Source organism: Dipodomys merriami, unplaced genomic scaffold, assembly GCF_024711535.1.
Source record: "Dipodomys merriami isolate MVZ:Mamm:240054 unplaced genomic scaffold, mDipMer1.0.p SCAF_34, whole genome shotgun sequence".
NCBI lineage: Eukaryota > Metazoa > Chordata > Mammalia > Rodentia > Heteromyidae > Dipodomys > Dipodomys merriami.
Genome location: NW_027204937.1, coordinates 12,128,925 through 12,154,367, shown reverse-complemented (window position 1 = coordinate 12,154,367; position 25,443 = coordinate 12,128,925). Strand labels below are relative to the sequence as shown.

Here is a 25,443-nt window from a genome sequence, read left to right as displayed (position 1 = left end):
GCCTTGCATGCACGAGGCCCTGGGTTTGATTCCTCATCACCACATAAGCAAAAAGAAAAAAGCCGGAAGTGGCGCTGTGGCTCTAAGTGGTGGAGTGCTAGCCTTGAGCTGAAGAGCTGAGGGACAGCGCCCAGGCCCAGAGTTCAGGCCCCACGACTGGACCACCCCCCCCCCCAAAAAATCAAAATAGCCTATCATGCTAGAACCAGCTCCTACCTAGGCTCTGGCTTGTTTTGCTATAGTAAGCCTCTTGTTTCTACATTTGTTAAAAGTGAGGGCAGAGAGTAATATTCTACATGTTTCTAAGGCAGTCCCCAGCCTACCTAGTTGTTTTAATGATATAAACAACTAACATTTCTTGAAACATTCATTAGTGCCTATTAGGTACAGTGCCCTGCATTTCACATGGCCTATCTCCTATAGTCTTCATAGCAACCCCATAAGGCAAGCTTTACCAACAGACAACAATGCTGTTTGGGAAACAAGGTCATATAGTTGGTAAGTGATAGAGCTAGATATGCTTAGCTTTGTGCCTCCCTAACCACCAGGCCCCTCTGTATACCCCTCCTCTGAACTCCACACATCTCCTAACCTTCACCTTGCAAATGTGTCCTATGGTTGGGTGAGGAATGGGAAGGGAAAGTGTTTGTCTAGCTCCTTCAGAAAGGCAACTTCAATTCACACATGTGGGAGGTAATAGCAACATGGTGGTAGGCAAGAGTGGCATCCGTCCCCCTGACGGGTGGCATGTTCTTGGCCTCCCCTCTATCATGGGTCTGTGTCTCAAACAATGGGACACTCCTCTTTTCTGTTCAGCCTATATAGACTTCACAATGTAAGCTGAGCTTCCACCCCATAATTAATTTAGTTAAATAGTGAATGTGTCAAAACAGGGGATGGATAAATTGATCACTAGATCTATCTATATATATATGACTTCTATTATAATGAAAAGGCATTTACAGAAAGCCCACACAGGTGACATTCTAAGCTCTGCAAAATGCTAATTATCATCCTTCCCTCCGGCTTCTCCCAAATCAAGGGCAGTTTTTAAGTCCTTCATCCTTTGTATTAGCTAGAAGTCTCTGGGATTCGTGATGGATGATCACCACCCTGGGTCTTAATCCAAAGTCTAAACACATACTCAACAAGAAGTACCTCCTTGTAATTTCTCAAAGACCAAGTAAAACCTGGTGTCATCTTCAAAGAACTCAATCAGCTCCAAAATGTTCCTTAAATAGGGAAAAATAGGAGGAAAGGGAAGAGGAAGGGTGATAGTATTATATATTAAAGTCCACTTACAATACACAATGAAAAAAAATACAACATCCTGTAGCAGAGCAGAAATCAACTTGAATCAGAATGCTTATTAGAGACCCATGTTTGAGAAGCAGCCAATGGTGTTAGCAAGATTCAGGTCACCTTATCTTTCCATAATGTTTAGTCTCTGGTGTTTTCACCAAGTCTGCGCTGTCAAACCCCAACCCTAAAACCCACTAGGTAGAGTTATAAAAAAAAGTCCCGGTCACATTAAACTGAATAAAATCTGCAGCCGACTGGAAGCAATTGCGCCTAATAACACTGAATAGTAGGTGTGTGTCCTGGAGGCAAGCAGCAAATAATTACTTGCCCTCCCTCTTGCCCATAAATCACGGGGCAGTATTTACATTGCCTGGAGAAAATGGAAACATCTGTCAAATAGACTTGGGGCCTAACGTGGGCACCGCTAGACCCTAACTGCTAAGCGCTGTTTAATGAAACGGCCGCGCTCCTGGCCACCATAGCACTTGTGGCCTTCCCCGGTGAGCACTCGCTGTCTGCCCAAGTACTGTGGTGCTCGGCCAACAAGGTCGTCTTGTAGCTCAGTAGGGAAGCTACTGGCCTGGATATTGGAGGTGTTGGGGGCTTTTTTTCTTTGAAAGAATGAAATAAACCAAGTAGAATCTCTAATGCTGTACTAAGAAGCTGCAGGGCTGAAAATAAAAATCTGTACCTCATAAAAAAAATGCTGACCACTTGGGGAGATACCAGGCTTTTTATTAGTGTGAAGGCGTCCAAATAAGATGGCCAAAATGGCCTAATTTGAAAGATTTTAGAGGCAGTGCCTGGAGTTAAATCAACAGCAGCCCCCATCCTCCAGGCTTAATGACAGAACCATCAATACCAGGCCACTGGCTCCCCGCTGAACCTGCCATAGAGGAAGCGTGGGCAAAGCAAGTCTGGGAGGTGACTCTGATTTAAAGCCACATTGGGAAGGCCCCTCATTTGGAACAGTCTAATACAGGGCTACAGGTTAGTGTGGCCAGATATCAAGCAAAGAGTACTGGCCTTGGTTTTAGGGTAGCAGTATTTGTGCATATGTAGGCCCTGGCTTCAGGTAGCAGTATCCATGCATATGTGGGACTTCTTTTCAATCTCATCTTGGTATTAAAGAAGCCCCAGCTGGGCACTGATGGCTCACATCTATAATCTTAGCTACTCAGGAAGCTGAGAACTGAGGATCACAATTCGAAGCTTGCCCAGGCAGAAATGTCCCTGTGAGACTCTTATCTCCAATAAACCACTCAAAAATCAGAAGTGGCTCCAGTGGTAGAGCACTAGCCTTTAGTGCAAAGAGGCTCAGGGACAGCACCCAGACCCTGAGTTCAAGGCCCAAAACCAAAAAAAAGAAAAAGAAAAAAAGGAAAGAAACCCCAAAGATTTTATTTTATTTTTATTTTTTGTTGGTCATGTGTCTTGAACTCTGGCCCTGGGCACTGTCCCTCAGCTCTTCAGCTCAAGGCTAGCATTCTACCACTTGAGCCACAACACCACTTCTGGTTTTCTGGCGGGTTTATTGGAGATAAGAGTCTCACAGATTTTCTTGCCCGGGCTGGCTTTGAACCGTGACCCTCAGATCTTAGCCTCCTGAGTAGCTAGGATTATAGGCACGAGCCACTGACACCCAGCTAGCCCCAAAGATTTCTATCAAGCAACACTCAGCCGGCCCAGCTTCCACAGGCACTAGAAGGAAATGAAACATCATTTTTAACTCAGCCACTGACTGCCACTGCTCACCCTTCTACCTTGCTGGATGGCTAATAATAGTGTTTCAGCCTAAAGAGAAAACGGCTTCTTGGGCCTACTGCTATTTATCCTCCCTCCCTCCATCCGTCCTTTCTCTCCCACTGGAAGATCAAATTAGGAGGAAGGGTTGACGGTAAAGCACTGGGGTCAAGGGATGGTAATCTTTTCTTTGGCCAAACCTCTCCCAGAGAAGCAGCAGACACCACACAGGACACTCACTTGTTTCCTTGACACTGGTAGAGTGTCTCCACCTCCCGGAATACTCGACTCCGACTGTGGCCTGCTTGTTTTTCAATGATCTGTGGGAAGAATAAGATCTGTACACCATCTGACCTCACCATAGCCCCTCGACAGGAGCCCCTAGGAGAAGGCAAAGGCAGATACAGTCCAACCCCCAGTTTTAAGCAGGAGTTGGGAGTAGGTCTTGGTGACAGGCATATAGCTCTGTCAGGGAAGCAGGAGACTGGCATGAGGAAATTCAGCCAGCTGCAACCATACATGACACCAAGGAAGCCTATGTGGCGGCTGCCTCAGCTGTACTGGCAGACAGAGGCAGCCAGCAAGAGTCTATTCAGTTCTTTCTGCCTCATGAGAAACAAGTGAGAGCCTCAGTGGAAGGACCTTCTAGAGCTGGAGAAAATAGGAGTGAGGGAGGAAGCTCTGAGGAACAACAGCCTCCAGGCCAGCTCAGATGCCACTCCACAACTCCCCAGGCAGAAGTAAGCACTTCCTCTTCTGAGAATTTAACTTTTCTGTATGCAGACTTCAGGATAAGTAATTTAGACACTTAATCTCAGTGGACCTTTAGAACTGTGTCAAAAGATAGGATGGTATAAAGCATTCTGTTCATAGCCCAAAGCTGATTCCACAGCCCCTCGCTATCCTACATCAAAGAGTGTCTGCCATGACCCAATGGCTTCATCTCTCCTCAGATACTGTAGGCTGCTCCCTCCACACTTTTATCTGGAGATGCTTTGCACATGCTGGCTATAGGATCCTTGAGTCTACAGAGTAGTGGTTTCTGCAGGGATTCGCTGATTTAGAAAAGCTCTCTGGAACCATCTAGAGTTCCAGATCTTCAGAAACAAAGCCTACAGGTAAGTCTTCTTCAGGGCTGGCCCTGTCTTACAACTCCAATGGGATCATTCAGTTCCTTTCCTCCAATACTGCTCGGGACACTTCAAATATCTCCAATATGCTATATCACAAACATTCATAACCAACTATAATTTCCTAACTAAACCCATATCTGCTAGTAAAACACTATGGGCTCATTTTCTGAGCTATCTTCCAGGTACAGGGGAATAGAAGCAATTTGATGCCAGGTCTCATTCACTAAGCAGTTCAGGTCAAAGTCAGGGAGAACTTCCCAGCAGATAGGCTTTCCAATAACAGGAAGCAGAGTTGATATCTAGCAGGCTGTAGCCACTAGAGATGGGGAACAGAACATGGACAACTACTGGGAGGCTAGATCAAATTATCTAGCCATTCCTTTCTGGTCCTGAGGTTCATCATTTGGATGGCTGTAGGGAAGCAGTGATAAACCAAGTCTTGAGAAGTCATGCTGGGAGCAGTAGTCCATCTTAGGGAGCTTTCAGACAGTAGAGGTGACATGAGACATGTGCAGAATTGCTGATACCAAAGATCTGGCACACCAAAGCTGGTGTTTGCCCCAAGCTTCCAGTGGGACATGCAGCAAAAGGCCACATTTCCACTTGTGACTCCATTTGGAAAAATAGATCTGTCATCCATAATGTATCAAACCTTTGAAAACCAACTTATATTTGTGGGTTTCACCACATACATTTATGCATAATTTTAAAAAAATTGCTTGCAGACCAGTGCCAGTGGCTCATATCTGTAATTCTAGCTACTCAGGAAGCTGAGACTTGATCCTGGAGGATCAGGGTTCAAAGTCAGCTCTTAGAAAAAAGCAAAATGCTAGACTGAAAGGCACAGTTTAAATGGTAGAGCACCAGTTGTGAGCAAGAAAGCTGAGTAGGAACATAAGGCCCTGATACCAGGACCAAAAAAAAAAAAAAATTACTTGTAATTCTTGCTGATCTGTTTTCAAGAGGAACCAATTTTTTTGAAACTAGCTAAACTTGCCAGAATGTAGTAGCACCTTAGACCTGGGGCTCAGGTGGCTGATTCAAAATAAGCTTAAACTGCCCACCTCGGATTTGGTAAAGCTTTCTCTACCTTTTTTTTTGTTGTTGTTGTTGTTGGTCATGGGGCTTGAACTCTAGGCCTGGGCGCTGTCCCTCAGCTCTTCAGCTCAAGGCGAGCGCTCTACCTCTTGAGCCACAGCATCACTTCTGGTTTTCTAGTGGTTTTTATTAGAGATCAGAGTCTCATGGACTTTTCTGCCCAGGCTGACTTTGAACCGTGATCCTCAGATCTCAGCCTCCTGAGTAGCTATGAAAAACTGGCGTGAGCCACCAGTGCCCAGCAGCTTTCTCTAACTTAATGATTATTTATTTATTTATTTATTTTTGTCGGTCATGGGGCTGAACTCTGGGCTTGGGCGCTGTCCCTGCACTCTTCAGCTCAAGGCGAGTGCTCTACCGCTTGAGCCACAGTGCTACAAGTTTTCTAGTGGCTTACTGGAGATAAGAGTCTCATGGACTTTCTGCTCAGGCTGGCTTTGAACTATTATCATCAGATCTCAGCCTCCTGAGTAGCTAGGATTACAGGTGTGAGCCATCGGCACCCATCTTAGCTTAATGATCCTTAAACATTGGCAAGTCTCAGATTTACTGAGCAGCTTAGTGAAAGCATAGACCCAGGCTCTCTCCTATACAAAAAAATTGGCTCTCTGTACACTTTATCAGCTGGTTGGGTGATCATCCCCATGTTCCCAATATTGCATCAATCGTTCTCCATCAGAGTTCTCAAACTGAAGTAAGCATCAGCATCACCTGGGTGGTTTTTGGACATTCATACTGCCAGGGCACCTCCAGTTTCTGGGTCAGTAGGTTTGGGGTAGGGCTAGATCATGTATCTTCCTCACAGATTCTTAGGTGGCACTGAGAACGTGGGGGACTTCACTCTGAGACTCAGAGCTCTCCATCCATCCCTCTTTCCACATGGGGCAGCCAAATGAGAGCAGTGTGATGAAGTGAGCCACACCAGGGCCATACAGCTAATTAAAGGCAGCACTGAGGGTACAAGTCACACCTTCTGCCCCTGAAGCTGAGTGCATGGTCACTTGAGATTTTAGTTTTCATGATTCTGATACTGTACATGACTACTTGGTGGTTTGTAAAGTGTTACTACCACTACTAGTTCTGTTTTTTTTGGGGGGGGTTGGTCATAGGGCCTGAATTCTGGGCCTGGGCACTGTCCCTTAGCTATTCAGCTCAAGGCTAGCACTTTACCACTTTGGCCACAGCACCACTTTCAGCTTTTTCTGCTTATGTGGTGCTGAGGCATCAAACTCAGGGCCTCATGCATGCAAGACAAGAGCTCTACCACTGAGCCACCTTCCCAGCCCTTACCAGTTCATTTCCAACTGCATAACCACCTCATGAGACAGGAAGGGAATTCAGAGATGTGGAAAACAAGGCTTAAGGAAGTTAAATGACTTGACCAAAGTCAAATAGTAATAATTTGTCAAAATGGAGATTGCAGAAGGGCTTCTAGTTCCAAACCTGGCTTTCTACTTCCTGTTCATTTCTTACTCCGTTTAACAGAGAAATGAGAAATAGCCTGCTATGCTTCAACCATTGTCTTAAGCACATTATATGTATTAACTTACTTTTTTTTTTGGGGGGGGGGGGTCCGGTCGTGGGGCCTGAACTCTGGGCCTGGGCGCTGTACCTCAGCTCTTCAGCTCAAGGCTAGCACTCTACCACTTGAGCCACAGTTCCACTTCTGGCTTTTTTCTTTTTGCTTATGTGGTGCTGAGGAATTGAACCCAGGGCCTCATGCATGCAAGGCAAGCGCTCTACCACTGAGCCACCTTCCCAGCCCTGTATTAACTTACTTAATCCTCACAATTCTAAACAGGTTTTATTAAGATACTCATTTTACAGATGAGGAAAACTTAAGGACAGACTAGTCAAGCAACTTGCTTAAGCTTACATAGCAATCAAGTAGAAAAAGTAAGATCTGAATCCAGTGACTAAACATGGCTTTGGAGCCTTTCCCCTGTTTTTACTGAGCCACGATTTTGCAAAATGTGCCATTTCTTTGGTTGGGGACAAGCTAGGAATGACTAATTGCAAAGTTAACACTCACTTTGACAGCATACTCTTTGCCACTCTGCAGGCTCACAGCACCTTGAACTTTGGCATAGGCTCCCTCTCCCAGCAATTCAGAGGTCAGCTTGTACATATCTAGAGGGGAAATAGGTGAGAGGAAAACAAGGTGAGTTGCGGGGCGCCAGTGACTCAGCCTGTAATCTTAGCTACTCAGAAGGCTGAGATCTTAGGATCATGGTTTGAAGCCATCCTGGGCAGGATGAGATTCTTATCTCCAATAAACCCTCAAAAAAGCCTGAAGTGGTTCTGTGGCTCAAGTGGTAGAGTGCTGGCCTTGAGCAAAAAGAAGCTTAGGAACAGCGCCCAGGCCCAGAACTCAAGCCACAGGACCGGCAAAAAAAAAAAGAACAGAGCGCTAGCTTTGAGCTGAAGAGCTGAGGGACAGTGCCCAGGCCCAGAGTTCAGGCCCCACAACCGGACCCCCCCCCCCCCAAAAAAAAGAACACAAGGTGAGTAACCTCACTTCAAGCTAATATGAAAAAAGAGCTCTGTCACATGGCTTCCCTGGTTTCACCAGCCAGGTAGAACAGGCTATGATGACTCTGTAGCCATCAGTGATGAGATGTGCCACTTTCCCTGTCAGTGCAGGATTTAAGTCTTTTGAAAAGATCACACAGAATGCATCCTGTTCCTCATTTGAGATGAGGTCAGAGATTGAGTTTCACCTCAGTACCTATTTCCTGAGCACCTATTCTGTGGTGGATAGCAAAACAAGGACAGACTGAGGAATAAGATGATGTCCCTCCCTTCTCATACTCCAGTGGGAAGACGGACACATACACAAAGGGCCCCAGAATAAACCAGGCACTAGGGAGTTCCATCCTGGAAAGATAGTATAGTAAAGAAAAAAATAAATAAACAGAAGGGGCACAATTTAAAAGGACAGCATTTATTCACTTACTTATTTGCTGAGTGTTTTTTTTTGGGGGGGGGGGTCCAGTCATGGGGCCTGAACTCTGGGTCTGGCAATCAAACCCAGGGCCTCAAGCATGCAAGGCAAGCGCTCTCCCACTGAGCCACCTTCCCAGCCCTTGCTGAGTGTTTTTTATGTGCCAAGCTCTGTGCGAGGCACTGGTGAGATGAAGGTGAATACCATTCTAATTGATTCACACAATAGAGGTAGAGGTTTCTGAGAAGTTTCTAGAAGTTTGCCCACAGGAAATCAGAGATACAAGTAGGATATAAGCAATGCCTTGAGGTTTTAGACCCAGAGACTTAGAATAATAAGCCTGGGCTAAAAGAATTTTCAAGTGACCTGCTCAAGTTCATAAACAACCCGAGCTCTCTGAGCCCCTCTAAAGAAAGCCTCATCTTCCCCACAGTCCTCCCTTGTTCCACTCCTTAGTTTTTCTTTCTTGAGGCAGCCTAACCTTTAAACCCATTGACTGAGCAGAAGACTTTAAACCATGATACAAGACCTCATCTCAGGGGCTGGAAAGGTGGTTCAGAGTGCTTGCCTTGCATGCATGAGGCCCTGGGTGCAATTCCTCAGCACCACATAAGCAGAAGCCGGAAGTAGTGCTGTGGCTCAAGTGGTACAGCACTAGCCTTGGGCTGAAGAGCTCAGGGACAGCACCCAGGCCCAGAGTTCAGGCCCTACAACTGACCAAAAAAAAAAATCTCATTGCTCTTAGTCATGAGAAGTCCTTGATTGTACAAATTATCTTTAACAGGAAAATCATCTGTTCTCAGAAAGAGCGAAATACCTTTTAGAATGGTTTGCAAGCTGTTCTAAAAATGCCCACCCATCGTTTCCCTCCCCCCATGCACACATATACATATTCACAAACAGATACACATGCATACCATTTGAATCAAGGGGAAAACAAATAAAACAATGTCTTAGTACTTTCTTGGTCCCATCACGGTCTGGACAGGCAGCTGCCCATATGAACAGATGGCCCACGGCTGTTTGTAAGTATTCTCCCACAGTGCACACTTTGGCATTTGCTCTTTACACATGTCAGCATGTGTAACCAATGGTAACCAATATTCCTCACTCATAGAGTGCTTGTTATCAGAATACTGCTCAAAACAATCAACTAACTGGTGTGTCTGCAAGGCCAGGAAGAGGGCCCAGGAGAGAAAGAAAGGAAACAGGTGCTGGGACACGTGACTCTCAGGAGCAGTTATTGGTCCTTCTGGTCCTTAGCAGAGGTACCCAGTGAATCCATCCTTCCATCAAAGGCCAGCGAGGACAGACCAGTGCAGAGTCTGATCTCTCATATAGAACGTCCAAAATGATGACACATGTCATGTTCTCTGAATACCACACACACACACTAAAAGGAAGTCAAACACTGCACACATAGCTGCAATCTCTGGGAGCTCAATTCTCTATTGAGAGAAGATAGCAGTGTCATCTGCAGTCATTCTTGCTTCCTCTTCTGTGGTTGTTCTGCCTCTCCACATCCCTTCCAGGAAGCACTGGGGAAGGACCATGTCTGCAGAGGAGCTGGTTTACACAAGGATCTCACTTGACTGGCCTTTCTGCCTGCCAAGGGAGTGCTTGGAGGTGAGTGTATTGTCTGAGAGCTTTTCCCATACCTACTCACTCTGTGTCATTCCTTTGTGTAAATTCACTCACTTCTGTCTTCTTCTATCACCCAGATGACCACAGCTGGCTCTAACATAGGGCATCCTGTGATTTGGACAATAAACACCAGGATGCTCCCTCCTCATGGGAAACCACAGGCTCAAATCTAAGACTAACCTTCAAACCTTCCCGGCAAGGAGTCAGTGGCCCGGGACTTCCGCTTCTTCTTTCTTCTCTTGTCACTGTCCACGATGGGAAGGGGCTCGCTGCTGCCCATCTCTGGGAGACAAGAGGAGATACAAGGGGAGTAGCAGTGTACTGATCGAACAGTAAGTTTACCCAGAGGGAGAAAAGGGGGAGACTCAGGAGCTTTACACTGATGGTTTTTAAATATCTGTGAGGACTATTGATTTGTTTTGACCCAGAAGGCAAAACTAAAGGCAAAACCATTACAGGAGATCATTAACTGTGGAAAGAAACTCAGACAAGCAGGCTAGATTAGAAGCCTTCACCAAGCTCATTAGCACATGGATTTAGATCTGCTAGCAAACCATATTCCCCCACTGGAACAAGGGATCCACAGCAGGGCCCTACCAGTGACAGCCTTCAGCCTCAGCACCAGAAAGGCAGGACTCAGAGAGATGGACTGGAAAGGTGTGGGAATAGGGGCTGTGGATAAAATCAGAGGCCCCAACAGCATCCCTGTGGATGAGCACAGGGTTGCAACTGCTGCTGGGAAAGTAACAAGAGGGATGGGATAGTGTTAAGAACAGCTCCAAATTCCTCCACATCCAGGAGCACTGACCAGAGTGCCCATGCAGCCCAACAGCATTCTCTCTCCTCCCCAGTGCCTTCCTGAGAGGGGGTGCAAGGAGGGACCACTCAATAGCCTGCAGATGACAGGTCTATACCAGGCGGCTTGATGAGGTCACTTATTACAAAAACATCATTATCTTTCCCTGGCAGGCACCTGGCTCCCCATGTCTTTAAAGGGAGGATTCATGAGGCAAACACAGACCTGGGACAGACTGGGCAGGAAAGGGTCAGGACAGAAAGAAACAGCAGGAGACTGGGAAAGAGAAAAGGGGAACAATGAACCAGTGCCCAATTGCAGTTCTGTTTCTAGGACACTCTAGGAGGGGCCTTCCCCTGTTAAAGATAAATTACTTATAGAACATGTCATGCCCCTGATCCAGAGTGGAGCCTTAATACTCTTTGCCTGCAGTTAGAAATAATAAGATTTCTCCGAAGTCTCTGGGTCTAAATCCCCACCAGGGTGATTAAACCTCCACATCCTTCTAAAATAGAGGCACTTGAGTGCTGATGGGGCAGATGATGTGAAGGACTTTTACACCAACCTTCAATAAACAGAGGCTCTGGGTTGTTGGGCTTTTTGTTTTGCTTTTTTTTTCTTCTTCTTCTTCTCTGAGAGATTTTAAAATGGAAGCTGGCTTTCTGCCTATGGAGGGGAATGGCCCAGTCCCTTCTCTGAGGGAGGGTCTGGCTGAATGTGATGGAAGGTTGATTAGAGCCAATGCAGTCTCTATACTATTCCCAGAGGTGAGCACATGGCAGCCATTATGAGGAAGCACACGGAATGGTCCTTTCAACACCGAGATCCAGAAAGCTAAGTGTCTGACAGCTCAATTTAGGTGCATTCTTCCTTCCACTTTGGGACTCTGATGACAGAAGATTTTCAATGAGAACAGATAACCAACTAGGCAAAAGGAATCCATAGAGGATCTCAAAATGTATTCCAGCTTCACGCACAAGCTGTAACATAGGACAGCAATGCCCTATGAATTAAACAATTAAATGTAAACACAGGCACTGGAATACTCACAGTAACCAGGTAAATGAGAAGAAAAAAAAGCAGAAATGGCTGGGAAATAAGACACAGGGTCACTCATCTTTGGGACCTTAAGGAGGGGTCACTGGGCCCTTGTCCTGAACAGCCCAGAGGGACAGTGTAGCCCATTGTCAACTGCCGTTCCATCAGCACTGAAAGCCAAGTGTGGAGTAGACAGATGTCAGTGGACAGATTTTTGGTTCCAGCTTCCTTCACCCTCCCTGTCCACATTCCAATGGTGGGCCTGCCAACAAGCGAAATAGCCATCAGGCAGGTAGTGCAGATCAGCAGGAGAGCTGGCGGCATTGTGACTCACAGGGGAGGCTCAGCCACACTTATGGCTCTAACCCTGTTAGCAGCAATTTATGCTTGCTCTTTACCACAGCAGGGCCGCAGGGCCTCCTGTGGAAGCAGCATACCTCTGGGCAGCGCCACACACTCAATATTAGATTTTATGGCTTCACACACAAAGATAGAGTACCTGGTCTATTCTGCATGGAGCTCAATGGGAGAGGGTACGCCAGAAGGGACAAGTGGTTAAGACTTTCCTTGCAAAGAGAACTTGCTGGGGGAGAGTTGTTTTTGAAACTAGGAAGGAAAAACATAGGAAGACAGTGACATGAAAAAATATGTTAACCTCTCTGTTTTCACAGAGGGAGGAAGAGGAGGGAAGGGGATGTCATAATCCCACCAAGGGGTTGCTGTTTCTCCATCTGGAGGCAGATCACAGGCTCTTCAGTTTCATTAGAGTCACTAGCAGTGACTTAATTCAGTATGCACCAGTCACTGGACAAATGCTTCCTCAGGTAGAACCATAATCAAGCTACTCTTGACCCACTTGATTTCCCCAGCCTAGGAATTCTTCTTGGCTATGGAACCCAACTTAAAAAGTCCTTACCTCTCTGTAGCCCCCTAATAACTCCAGATAAATTAAGAGTTTGTGCAATCTGGGGGCAAATCATAGGTACTGCTGCTGTGCGGAACTATCTGGTGCTCCATCCTCTGCTCTCTAACCCTCTGGGAAGAGCTCTGCTAAGTACTGCTTTTACTTTGCCTAGCTCATTCCATGTGTTCCTAGAGGCCAAGATTGTCCCCTGTGCATACTGTTTCTCCTATAGATTGTAGCACAATGTCACACACATATCCTCCATCAGAAACTGTGCTAAAAGCCGGGTGCCTGTGCCTCACGCCTGTAATCCTAGCTACTCAGGAGGCTGAGATCTGAGGATTGGAGTTCAAAGCCAGCCCGGGCAAGAAAGTCTGCAAGACTCTTATCTCCAATTAACCACCAGAAAAAACGTAAGTGGTGCTGTGGCTCAAGTGGTAGAGTGCTAGCCTTGGGCTGAAGAGCTGAGGGACAGTACCCAAGCCCCAGAGTTCCAGCCCCATGACTGATCAAAAAAAGAAAGAAAGAAAGAAAGAAACTATGCTGAAATGGAAATGCCACGGGACAACCCATATACTAGGTGATATGGCAGGGTGTGTCAATTAGGCATATGCAGACAGACTAGTAACTGGTAACGGGGCACAGATAACTAATGCACACTCTGAAACAAATATGAGCATACTTGGGCCCTGCAGACAGCACAGTGAAAGGCTGCTGTGGCTGAGGCTAGGATTGTAGGCGTGAGTCGGGGCACCCAGTGAAAACAAGCTATTTGTATTTTTTTTTTTTAATGAGTTGGGCACTGGTGGCTCATGCCTGTAATGCTAGTTACTCAGGTGGCTGGGATCTGAGGATCCTGGTTCAAAGCCAGGCTGGGCTTATCTCCAAGTAATCAAAAAAAAATCCAGAAGTGGAACCATGGCTCAAGTGGTAGAGTGTCATCTTTGAGCACAAAAGTTCAGTGACAATGGCCCAGGCCCTAAGTTTAAACCCCAGGATCAGTACATACAGACACACACACATACAGAAAGTTTCTTTGCTAGGCATGGTGGCTAACATCTGTAATCTTAGCTACTGGGGAAGTTGAAATCCAGAGGATTGTAGTTTGAGGCTATCCCTGCTCTGTCCTCAGAAACATTCAAGGATTTCATCTTAACGGAATAAACTGTGTGTGGTGGTGCATGCCTGTTACCCTAGCTATGACAGGAAGCATAAAATTGGAGAATCACAGACTTGGCATGGGTCCAGGCAAAAAGCAAGACTCTTTCTCAAAATAACATTGCAAATAGGGATTGAAGTATGAATCACTAGAATATCTGCCAAGCAAGAGTGAGGCCGAGTTCAAAGTTTAGTATGCCTTCCCCTTAAAGATGTTACTTTTTAAAAAAGAAACAAAAAAATCCCCTGAGCATTGGAACATGAGAGCTATATAGCTCTATTTTTTTTTTTTTGTCAGTCGTGGGGCCTGAACTCTGGGCTTGGGTGCTATCCCTGTGCTCTTCAGGTCAAGGTCAAAGCTAGCTTTACAACTTGAGCCACAGCACCGCGTCCTGTTTTCTAGTGGTTTGTTGGAGATAAGAGTCTCACAGACTTTCCTGCCCGGGCTGGCTTTGGACCACCAGTGCCTAACTCTATATAGCTCTTGCTTCTTTGAGAATCAACTGCATCAGGTATTAAACAGGTAAGAGTAAGGATGGTTCACTTCATCACAGGTTGTTGTGAGAATCAAATAAGAAACTAAGCCAAGCACCAGTAGCTCATGCCTGTAATCCTAGCTATTCAGGATGCTGAGATCTGAGGATCATGGTTCAAAGCCAGCCCAGGGCCATTTTCTCCCTTTCCTCATGAGAACTTGGTCACATCGGCTTTATTGGCAATAAATCTTTTCTTCTACTTGGAAAAAAAAAAATCCAGCCCCGGCAGGAAAGTCCATGAGACTCTTACCTCCAATAAACCACTAGAAAACCAGAAGTAGCACTGTGGCTCAAGCAGTAGAGCACTCACCTTGAGCTGAAGAGTGCAGGGACAGAGCCCAAGCCCAGAGTTCAAGCCCCACAACTGACAAAAAAAAAAAAAAAAGGAAACTAAGTTGGTCACTGATGGATCATGCCTATAATCCTAGCTACTTGGGAAGCAAGACTAGAAAATTTATGGTTCCTTTTCAAGAAAGAGCTGGGTGTGATGGCACATGTCTATTATCCTAGCTATACATAGATGAATCCTACCAAGGCACTTGCCCAGGATTAAAATGAGATCCTATCTCCAAAATAACTGTCAAAAATCAGGGCTGGATTAGAAAGAATAATATCATGTCATTTGCAGGAAACTGGATAGACCTAGAACAAATCATGTTAAGTGAGGTAAGTCTAGCTCAGAGAGACAAATGGAATATGTTTTCATATGCAGAAGCTAGATCTAAAATACATAGGGATGTGATAAATGATACAGGACTGCAGGCATTCACACACAGTGAGACCAAAGGAGGATACTCTTAGGAGAGGAAAACAAAAGTGCAATGCCTATGTGCATCTGATCTCACACAACAGTATTTATTGAAACGAACTCTAGGAAATGGAAACAAGAGGCTTTTTCTTTATTGCTGTTTCATTTTCTTTTCATTTTGTCTTATTTGTTCATTTATATGTCATTGAGTGTGTAAGGGGAGACACAGAAATGGAGAGAGAAAGGCTGAACAAATGTAACAGTGGTACTCACTAGACACTCTGTTGAAAATGAACTATACAACTTGTGGATGGGGATAGAAGGAAAAGAGAGCAAGTGGGAGAGAGCAAGTGAAGGGGTGACACTGTCCAAAAAGAAACGTACTCTATCTGACTTATGTAACTGTAACCCCTCTGTAAACCACCTTTATAATAACAATTAAAAAAATTAAAATCAGGGGTGGAGATGTAGATCAGTGGTAAGAGCCCTACCTAGCAAGCGTAAAGATCCAAGTTCAACTCAGTACTGTCAAAAAAAGAAAAAGAAAAAAACTAGCTATGAAAGCAGCACTAACTCACTCATTTAACAAGTACCCTAACCTAGTTGGGTACTTATTCCAGTAAGAATCTTCCAGCTAAGCTCACACTTGAAGGCTGAGTGGAACTGCCAGGATGGACCTAAGGAAACTGTACCAGACTGAGACCTGCAGGAGAGGTGGCATGGCTGCTTAGAGCCACTGCCTGCCACTCAGGTTGGCTGGAGCAGGAAGTAGGGGGGGGGGGGGGGCAAAGACAGATTGAAAGCTGCCTCAAAATTATCAATAATTACCAATATTTCCATTCCTAGGCATCTGGCTATCTTATTTTCTGTTAAATATAGAACACATGTTTTCATTTCCTTGTGAAATCTATTAGCCAACAAGTACTGATTGCAGTGGAAGGAAGAGTAGCAGGTGTTAAGGATACAGATCCAAGTGTCAGCCTGCCACCTGCACAGGAAGCAGTTTAGATAATTCACAGAGCCATGAGAGGAGCTAAGGAGTTCTGGAGGAATGAGGGTACAGACCACAGGTACTGATCACTGATCTCCCTAGTATCCAACCTCACTTTCTCCCCCCTACCCCCTCACCAGTTCAAGCCCCAGGGCTTGAACTCTGGGCCTGGGCACTGTCCTTGAGCTTTTGTGATCAAGGTTAGCACTCAAACAGTTTGAGCCACAGCTCCATTTCTGGTTTTCTGTTGGTTAAATAGAGATAAGAGTCTCACAGACCTTCCTGCTTGGGCTGGCTTTGAACTAGGATCCTCCAGATCTCAGCCTCCTAAGTAGCTAGAATTCCAAGTGTGAGCCACCAGTGCCCAGCTGAATTTTACTTTTTATACTTTGGTTGTATTTGATTTTGTTCTGTTATAATGTAGTTGTTTTTACTCGTGTAGTTAAAAGTAAATAATTATGTCTTACTACACAGTTTTCCTTACAACACTCTGCCATTTTATTCTGGAGGAAATGGGTTCCCGCTAACACTTACCTGTTTCAGGCAGTTACTGACACAGCTAAGCCCAGCTGCCCAACCAAATGCTGAAAACCACCTATGCTTAGATGACCTCATGCACACCCTTTCCTCTGGAATTATCATATCATTTGAATCTGAGGTAATGTAAGAGGACCTGTGCAACAATATATTCAGTCTTACTAGTATGTTATTTCCAGCTTCTGGGTAGTGATTCTCTGTGAACTTCAAATCACCAAGGAATCCAAACATTGGTGTCTTTCAGCCACGTAGAGTGTTTCACTGGCCTCTGCTGAGCTGATGTCTTTCAGTTCTCCATCTGACTCTGTTTCATCTTATCTGGCATGGATATCTTCAAGAAGCAGAAGTAGAAAGCATATCAAAATGCTGACTTGTCTAAGAGGCACAGAAAAAACAGCAATCAACCCAAGGGTCTCCAACACTGAGTTAACCAGGAAGTAGATAGGCACGCAAGAGCCACAGATGTCCCCATATTTAAAAGTCCCACAGGGTACTATCTGAAAATATTAAGCATTGAAAGATTTAACAAGAGTCAGCATACAAAACTTTCAGATTCTGTTTTCACTGTGAGATTTCAGACCCAAAAAGGTCTAACTAGATTAAGATGACAGATATGAACCCCTCTGACCACTCTGACGTTTTTCATGAGGAAGGTAAAAGCTGACACCTCTCTGCTGCTCATTCTAGAGATGAATGAGCTTTGGCTCTGTCTCCTAGGCCAGGTACAAGTCTTATAAGAAAGAGCAAACAGTGCCAGAAAGATAAAGTAGATCCTAAGAGCAGTAGGTGGCACAGATACAAACACAGTTTTGTGCCAAATGTATAATTATTGCTCGCTTCCAAGGTGATGATTTCATTTCTGTAGGCCCACTGCTATTTTTAATCCTGTGGCTCTTAGCTATCATGTGTCAAAGTGACATGCTGCTTTGTCAACTTCTTCTCTATGGAATAAATAGGCACTTGCCCTTTTTCCCAGGGGAAAAGCACTGAAAATGCTTGAATCTGAGTTCTGGGCCTTTGTGCCAAAGTTTCTAAGAAAGAGTTCTAACTGAAAGCTGGATATGTTTCAACATGAGCTCAAACCACATGTCCAAAACTGGACTTGTCCCCAACTCCTACCCCTAGCTTCCTTCCTCTTGATTTCTTCTTTGTCAGATTACCTCATCTGACAAATGGGTGACTGCACCCATTTCCAATGTGTCTTTCTCTTCCATCTACATAAGCTTCAAATCGTCATTCTGTAGGGCTTTCCCTTAGTAGGAACACAGCTTCTTGAAAAATAACTCCAGCTCATCCTTCGAGACTCATGGCCTTTGTCCATGGGTCCAAGCCTTGGTCCAAAGGCCAGCCCTTAGCCTGTCACTTTGTGTTAAAACCTTTAATAAATGCCACCGAATCTAGAATAACAGAGCTCCTGTGGACCTCCCATCATACACTATGTTTATCCTTCCCTTCCAGAAGCTAGAAGCCAGGGGGTGCTTCGAGCTGATTGCTCTAAATAATTTCCAGCTTCCCACAATGGTACGTGATTTAGTTCCAGTATCCCTGATGTTTTATGTCATTTCTCCTTCGACTGAATTAGGGGTAGGGTAGAGACTAACGTCTGGGTCAGCTCTGGCTCCCCTATACCCAGCACAGAGCCTGACTCAGGGCAGATGCTTAATAAATGCTAATAAATGAATGAAGCCTCTGAAGTTATTCTCTCCTTAAAATCTTTTAGTGGGACTCTTATTAGCAGACTGAGCAGTCTGGGTCCCTGCCAGGAAGGAGAAAAACCGAAGAGAAAGAAAAGAAGCATAGCCAATGTGATCCAAGCAATGGAAAATAGGTTTTGCGGGTGAAGTGAAAGCAGCCCAGGCTGTTTTGCCTGGAGAAGAGAAGATGAGGCCTAAATGGATTCCGGCTTTAAGTACAGAAAAGGTTCTCATGAGAAAATCTTGATCTCATCCTCCCTTTATAATCAGAAGGAACTTTTCCATATTCATGGAAAATGGAACAATAAGAACTGGCTTAAGCAACGGCCAGAGGGATTTAAACTGAAGAGAAAGAAGAGCCAAACTAGGCACTTCTCCAGAGATACTGTACTGTTGTTTTTTGGCAAGTGAACTGGAGTGGTCTTGCTTAGCACTTCTGCTGAAGGCTGCACAGAAGGAAACAGATACATTGCACTGGGCCTGTTCACTGTGGAGGGAGGTCAGGGAAGACACAAGTCAGATTCTTCTGTCAAGCCACTGACTTCTTATAGACCCTTTTCCTGCGGGCACTTTTTTTTGTGGTGTCATGCTTTGCAATCTTGTGATGGAGTAATCTAGCATTTCCAAGTTTCCTGCTGGGGCACAGAATGAGAAAATACAACAAGGTCAGAGTAAGAAAGTGGAAAAATAGCTCTAATGAATATGCTTTCTATAAAAATTGTGCCAAATGGGGCATTCATGCCATTGCTAATATTGCCATTAAAGCTAACATTGAACACCTACTACATGCCAGGCACTGTGCTATTTAATATTTTAACTCAGTTTTCCTAACAACTTCATGAGGTAGGGAATATTCATATACCCATTTTACAGATGATAGAACTGAGATGAGGCACCCAGCTAGCCAATGGAAGGACAGTCGCAGGACTCTACCTAGACAGTCTAACTCTAGAGTCTATACCCTACCTATCATCTCCCTAGAGAGAAGCTGCTGTCTGACTCCACCTTCATGTTCTCTGCCACTCCTTTAGACCACACAAATCAAGAAAAGTAAAGCAATACATGACAGGCAGCCTCTGAAGTGAACCAAAACCTGTTCAAGAGAAGGAGGCTGAGCCTGAGGACCTCCTAACTACTTAGGAGGTTGAGATTTGAGAATTGAAGTTTGAAGCCAGCCCAGCAGGAAAGTCTGTGAAACTCTTACGTCCAATTAAACACCAAAAATCAGAAGTAGAGTTGTGGCTCAAGTGGTAGAATGTTAGCCTTGAGCACAAAAGCTGGGAGCAGTTCCCAGTCCCTGAGTTCAAACCCCAAGACCAGAACAAAAACAAAGCAATACTGGAAGGGGAGATGTGGCTCACGTGGTAGAGTATCTGCTTTGAATGACAATTCAAAGCTAAAGGACAATGCCCAGCCCTGAGTTCAAGCCCTAGTACCAACACACACACACACACACACACACACACACACACACACACACAAATAGGGGATATATAATTTGTATATTACAGAGACTCTTAGGATTAAACAAATTATAGTCTGTCTGTTGCAAATCACAAAGTATACATCGGAAAATGCTAGTGTTCTCCACAATCTGCCATTTCAGCTTATTTTCCTTCCTACAAAGTCTCCTTCCTCTCCTTCCAATAGACTGTACACACACACACACACACACACACACACACACACACACACACACACACACACACACACACACACACACACACAAAGTATACATCGGAAAATGCTAGTGTTCTCCACAATCCGCCATTTCAGCTTATTTTCCTTCCTACAAAGTCTCCTTCTTCTCCTTCCAATAGACTGCACACACACACACACACACACACACACACACACACACACACACACACACACACACACACACACACACACACACACACACACACACACACACACACACACACACACACACACACACACACACACACACACACACCTGCATTTCTGCCTCCAGACCAGGACTCAAACTGCTGCTTCTCCCAGGAATGAACTCTCTCCAAATGCCCCACCATCAGGAATTCTCTGGTCAGGCTGGGGATTGATTTCTCCTTCTCCCACACTCCCACTTTGTTTACATTCCTTACTACATTTACCAGAGTCAGTCTGATTTCAGTTATTTATGTACTTATCTGTCTTCCCAACGACACTGGAGGGAGAAGGCTTGAAAGAAGACAATTACTTACAGGAGAGCAGGAAATGTGTTGTTGTCCTCTGTGTGTATTTCTCAATACCAGAGGCCTGTACATAGCACAAGCTCAATAATGTGCTTATTGAATTGAATCTTTCTACCTTAGACTGGGAATTTTGATGGAAAGATCCTGGACCTGAATTTTTTTTTTTCTAAAACTATGCATTTGCTGCCTGACAATAAACAGGCAATTTTTGTGGTGGTGCATGCTAGGTAAGTACTCTACCTCTAAGCTATTGCTCTAGCCCAGCAAGCAAGTTATGAAGTATACTCATATTCCTAACCTAAGATCTACCAATACTCCATGTAGACCTGTTTCATTCCTTTTGTCCATTATGCCAATATGCTATGGACTCCTTTTGGGACATCTCCCAACATACAGGATGGCTCTCACTCACAGAGGGTCTGGAAGCAAGCTCTTTGGAAAATGGTTCCACTCCACTGAGTACAAGATGATGGCCTTAAAGCTGTACTAAAAATCAGAATTGTGAGATCTGAAAACAGATTTTAATGATTTCTATTTGCTCTGGTTTCTGAGTCTATAAAATAGTTAAAGTACTTAAAACAGTGAGTGGCACACAGTAAGCACTCACTAAATGTTAGATATTATATTAGCAATGTACATCTGGGCATAGGGATGTGCATCTGTAGTTTTAGCTACTTGGGAGGCTTAGGCAAGAGGACTGCTTGAGCTCAGTAATTGGAGTACAGACTGGACAACACAGAGAGACCCCACCGCAAAACATTTTAAAAAAATAAACTTTTGAAATTATATTTAAAAACCCAAAGGCAGGGGGCTGGGAAGGTAGCTCAGCGGTAGAGTGCATGCCTTGCAAGCATGAGGCCCTGGGTTGGATTCCTCAGCACCACATAAACAGAAAAAGCCGGAAGTGGCGCTGTGGCTCAAGTGGTAGAGCGCTAGCCTTGAGCTGAAGAGCTGAGAGACAGTGCCCAGACCCAGAGTTCAGGCCCCATGACCGGCAAAAAAAAAAAAAAAACTCAAAGGCAGTAAACTGGGGAAAACAAAGCAAAACAAAATGAAAAAAAAAAAAAAAAAAACCAACAACCAGAGTTAGGACTTCCAGAGCTATTCCTGCTCTATATAATAATTATACTCTGTATAATCTCCATCAAGACCTTTTCCTTCTCTGGGTCTTTCCTAGAAAGAAAATGAAGGTAGTAGGACTAGATGGTTCCTCAGCTCCTTCTGCCTTCAATAGTGTATACTTTCTTATGAATGATAAAGAACTTCCTCTTCCATAAGTTGGAGCTATTGGCAAGGAAAAATTTGAATTTTTAGCTGCTGATCTAGATGGGAGGGATTACTGTTGGCCAAGGCCAAGGACAGAGTAACTGATTAGTCAGCCACCTGTGAGCTTTCTCTTGCATGAAGTATAACACAGACTGTGTAGATCCATGAACAGAGTGCAAGTTCCCTCCCAAAAAACTCACAACCAAGGGAAGACAAGGCCTGAAAATGACATCAGCAATGAATATTGGCTTGGGTAGAATTCCTGCACTTGGATGCCTGTTATTAGGTCATTAGCAGTGTAAATGAGGGCCTTCCTCAGCTACAAAGAGAAGGAACACCAAGTCCTCTTTTAAAACCTGACAGCTTATAAAACAAAGCAAGTAAATAAAAAAAAAAAGTCATTGACTCATTTAACCACAAACACTGCAGGGGACTACTGTGTGGCTAGCTATATGACAGGAGCAAGAGGAATAAAACAGACACAGTCCCTTGCTACTAAGGTACTCAGAGTACATATGGGGGTGATATACCTAAAGCAGGCCATGATGAGAGCGCTATTATGAGTTTGGTCTCAGCTACAGAGAGGAAGAGGAGTAACTGATCCAGTAATCATCTTAGCAGGAGAATGAGAAGCCAAAGAGGCCTCATAAAAGATGAGGAAGCTAGGCACTAATGGCTTAAGCCTATAATCCTAGCTATGTAGGAAGCTGAGATCTGAGGATTGAGGTTCAGAGCCAGCCCTGGAAGACAAATCTGAGATAATCTAATCTCCAGTTAAGTAGCAAAGAGTTGGAAGTGCAGGGATAGCTTAAGTGATGGAGTAAGAGCATAAGGCTCTGAATTCAAGTGCCAGTAGACAGACACACAGACACAGACACAGACACTCACACACACACACACACACACACACACACAGATGAGTACTAAATAAAAGGAAAGGCTGGAGCAGGAACATGTTGGGAATGTTTGAGGAACAGAACTAACTCATTTTGACTGGGACTACGGATCAGGGTTGGGGAAACAAAAGGAAACAAGGGAAGAAAAATGGTTGGGGATAGATTAGGAAGGGATTTGTTGATAAGTCTGAAGACCAAAATATATAGCAGGGAATGAAGTTTGCACAGGCTTCTGAGCAGAGATATAACATGATCAGAAAAGTCTCAAGAAGATGACATGGGCACCCATGAAGAGGATGCCAAAGGAACCATATTATTGAATTACTATGGAACCACATAACAGGGGACCGTGCAATCCTAGCTAAACATTTGCTGTACTCTACCAGCTTCTGTCCACAGAGCTTTGCTTCTCCATGGTGCCTTCATGAAATCTGAGTTGCCAGACCCTCCAACTGTCAAAATCTGCTATAGAGTAATAGGACTACTAGACAAAGTCAAAAGCCTAGTCAACTCTCGGATTACAGAAAGAGAAAAGGCTGAGGTGGAAGCAGAAGGAGGAAGGGCATCAAAGGCCCTCCTTGGCTCAATTCCATATAAAAATCCAAACCTGGATCTCTTCTTCATAGCACTCCTAGTCTGGCCCCCTTCAGAGTGGCTGATGTAAGGACAGTAGGCTAAAAGCACCTGGCCAGACTGAGGATTCAGTGAGATTCTATGCACCAACTACCCAGCTAGTGCTTGACATATGGGCAACAGCAAATAGCTTTAGTTCCTTCTGCCATCTTGCAAGATCAGTTGGATCTGTAAGCCCCACAGAAACTTCAAGGCCAGGTCCCATACTTTTTCCCAGGATAACTCAAAAGTACCCCAAAGCAGGGCACTGGTGGCTCACACCTGTAATCCTAGCTACTCAGGAGGCTGAGATCTGATTGTGGTTCAAAGCCAGCCCAGGCAGGAAAGCCTGTGAAACTCTTATCTCCAGTAAGCCACCAGAAAACCAGAAGGGTCATTGTGGCTCAGTGGTAGAGCACTAGCCTTGAGCTGAAGAGCTAAGGGACAGTGCCCGGGCTCAGAGTTCAAGCCCCAAGACTGACCAAAAGAAAAAGAAAAGAAAAGAAAAAGAAAGTACCCCAAAGTTGACTGTCGTAGTTCATCGTGTACTATCACACGACAGGTACCACTCCCAGTGACTTACTATAAGCCTATGATGCCTTCACAAGGACCCTATCAGGTCTGGTTCGACAGATAAGAGAGGGGTAATGACTTGCCAGAGGGGACACAGCAGTGGTGAAATGTGAGCCCAGGGCTGCCTGACCCCAAAGTCAAACACTTCCAGCTACACTTCATTCCTATGGTCTGGTCTGGCCTTAGTGGTCTTCCACGGACAGCGCCCCAAGGCCCTCTAAGGAGACAAACTGAACCACACTCCTAACTCTCCCCACTGGACGCCACCTGCAACAAGGCAGGAACTTTTTCATTAGGACTACTGCAAAAGAAATGAGAGCAGCTAAATTTTTAGCAGTACATTTTATATATTCCTTCCACAAAACACTACCCACGACACTGGACTGTCTTGAGCTCTGCCACAGCCTTGCCCTAATCCCTGGGTAGGTGTGAGGCTCAAACCTGGCGCAGGCTGAGCTCCGACCTCGGGCACCAACCCAGACCTGGTCTGTTACAAGCCAGGCCCCGACCCTAGGCAGGGGGGACCCGGATTAGGCGTCTTGTTGCGCCCTGGTCTTAGTACAGACGGAGGCCCGACAGATCACAGACAAAAACCCCTGAGGACAGTCCTAAGAAACTGTCCCCTTCGGCTGTCCCTCCGCAGCAGCAGCGGGTCGTGACCCGGAGGCGCTCTGAAGGCCCCTAACTACCTCCTCCCGGGCACAGGACCCTCCCGCCCCCATTCTTCCCAGGTCGGGGACGCCGGGGGAGTGAACCTTGCTGTCTGGCTTTACCTGGGTTGACCACCGGGAGCGGCTGCGCGCACCCCCACCTGCCGATCTCAGCGCCGAGAACGCGGAAGAGGCGGTGCTACGGCGGGGGGGGCGGGCCCGAGCGGACAGAGGCGGACTGGGGCGGGACCGCGCCTGCGCTCTGGTGCTACACGTGGAGGACCGGCTGAGCAAACTGCGCAGGCGTAGTCGGAGGGGGAGGGAGATTGCAGGCTAGGGGCGGGGCCTGCTGCTAATCCACTTTTCCTTGGTAGAGCGGGAGGCTCCCAGGTGTAAATTTTATTTATAAAGTGCTTCTGCATGCTAGGAAGGACATTTTTAAATGCTACTGTATTTTTCTAAAATGGAGAATAGCCGGGCGCCGGTGGCTCACGCCTGTAATCCTAGCTACTCAGGAGTCTGAGATCTGAGAATCGTGGTTGAAAGCCAGCCTGGGCAGGAAAGTCCGTGAGTCTCTTACCTCCAGTAAACTACTCAGAAAAAGCTGGAAGTGGCGCTGTGACCCAAAGTGCTAGAGAGCTAGTCTTGAGCCCAAAGTGGCTCAGCGCCTAGACCCTGAGTTCAAGCCCTAGGACGGGAAAAAATAAAATAATCAAATGGAGAATTATTGTTTAAAATTTCCTCCCCTCTCTTAAACCCTCTCTCCCTCCCTTCTTTCCCTTCTTCCTTCTTTCCTTCCTTCCTTCCTGAGAAGTATCTCACTTATGGTAGCTCAAACTGGCTTCAAACTCACAATCATGTTGATTCAGTCTCCCAGATGCTGGGATTACAGCTCTGACTACCCTACCCAGTTCTGTAAGTTTTCTTTAAATTTTTGTTTGAGGCCTTGAGTTGGTTCAATACAAAACAAGGGGGGAAAGCACTT

At 45.4% G+C, this 25,443-nt stretch overlaps 1 protein-coding gene across 4 annotated transcripts in view; it reads right to left on the bottom strand.

Annotated features, from left to right (window-relative positions):
• Positions 1–24,659, bottom strand: part of Mknk1 (MAPK interacting serine/threonine kinase 1) — a 39,667-nt gene extending 15,008 nt beyond the window's left edge. For 2 of the 4 annotated variants that reach the window (XM_069987313.1, XM_069987317.1), the window contains exons 1-5: positions 12,198–12,294; positions 10,045–10,146; positions 7,309–7,406; positions 3,286–3,365; positions 1,159–1,232 (exon numbers count right to left, since the gene is read on the bottom strand). In XM_069987313.1, the coding sequence (XP_069843414.1) occupies positions 1,159–1,232; positions 3,286–3,365; positions 7,309–7,406; positions 10,045–10,146; positions 12,198–12,213 (370 nt within the window). In that variant the 5' untranslated portion in view covers positions 12,214–12,294. Of the gene's footprint in view, positions 1–1,158; positions 1,233–3,285; positions 3,366–7,308; positions 7,407–10,044; positions 10,147–12,197; positions 12,295–16,734; positions 16,948–24,581 lie in introns of those variants that run through there. The other 2 variants (XM_069987314.1, XM_069987315.1) reach the window with 2 other exon arrangements.
• Positions 24,660–25,443: the final 784 nt, after the last annotated feature.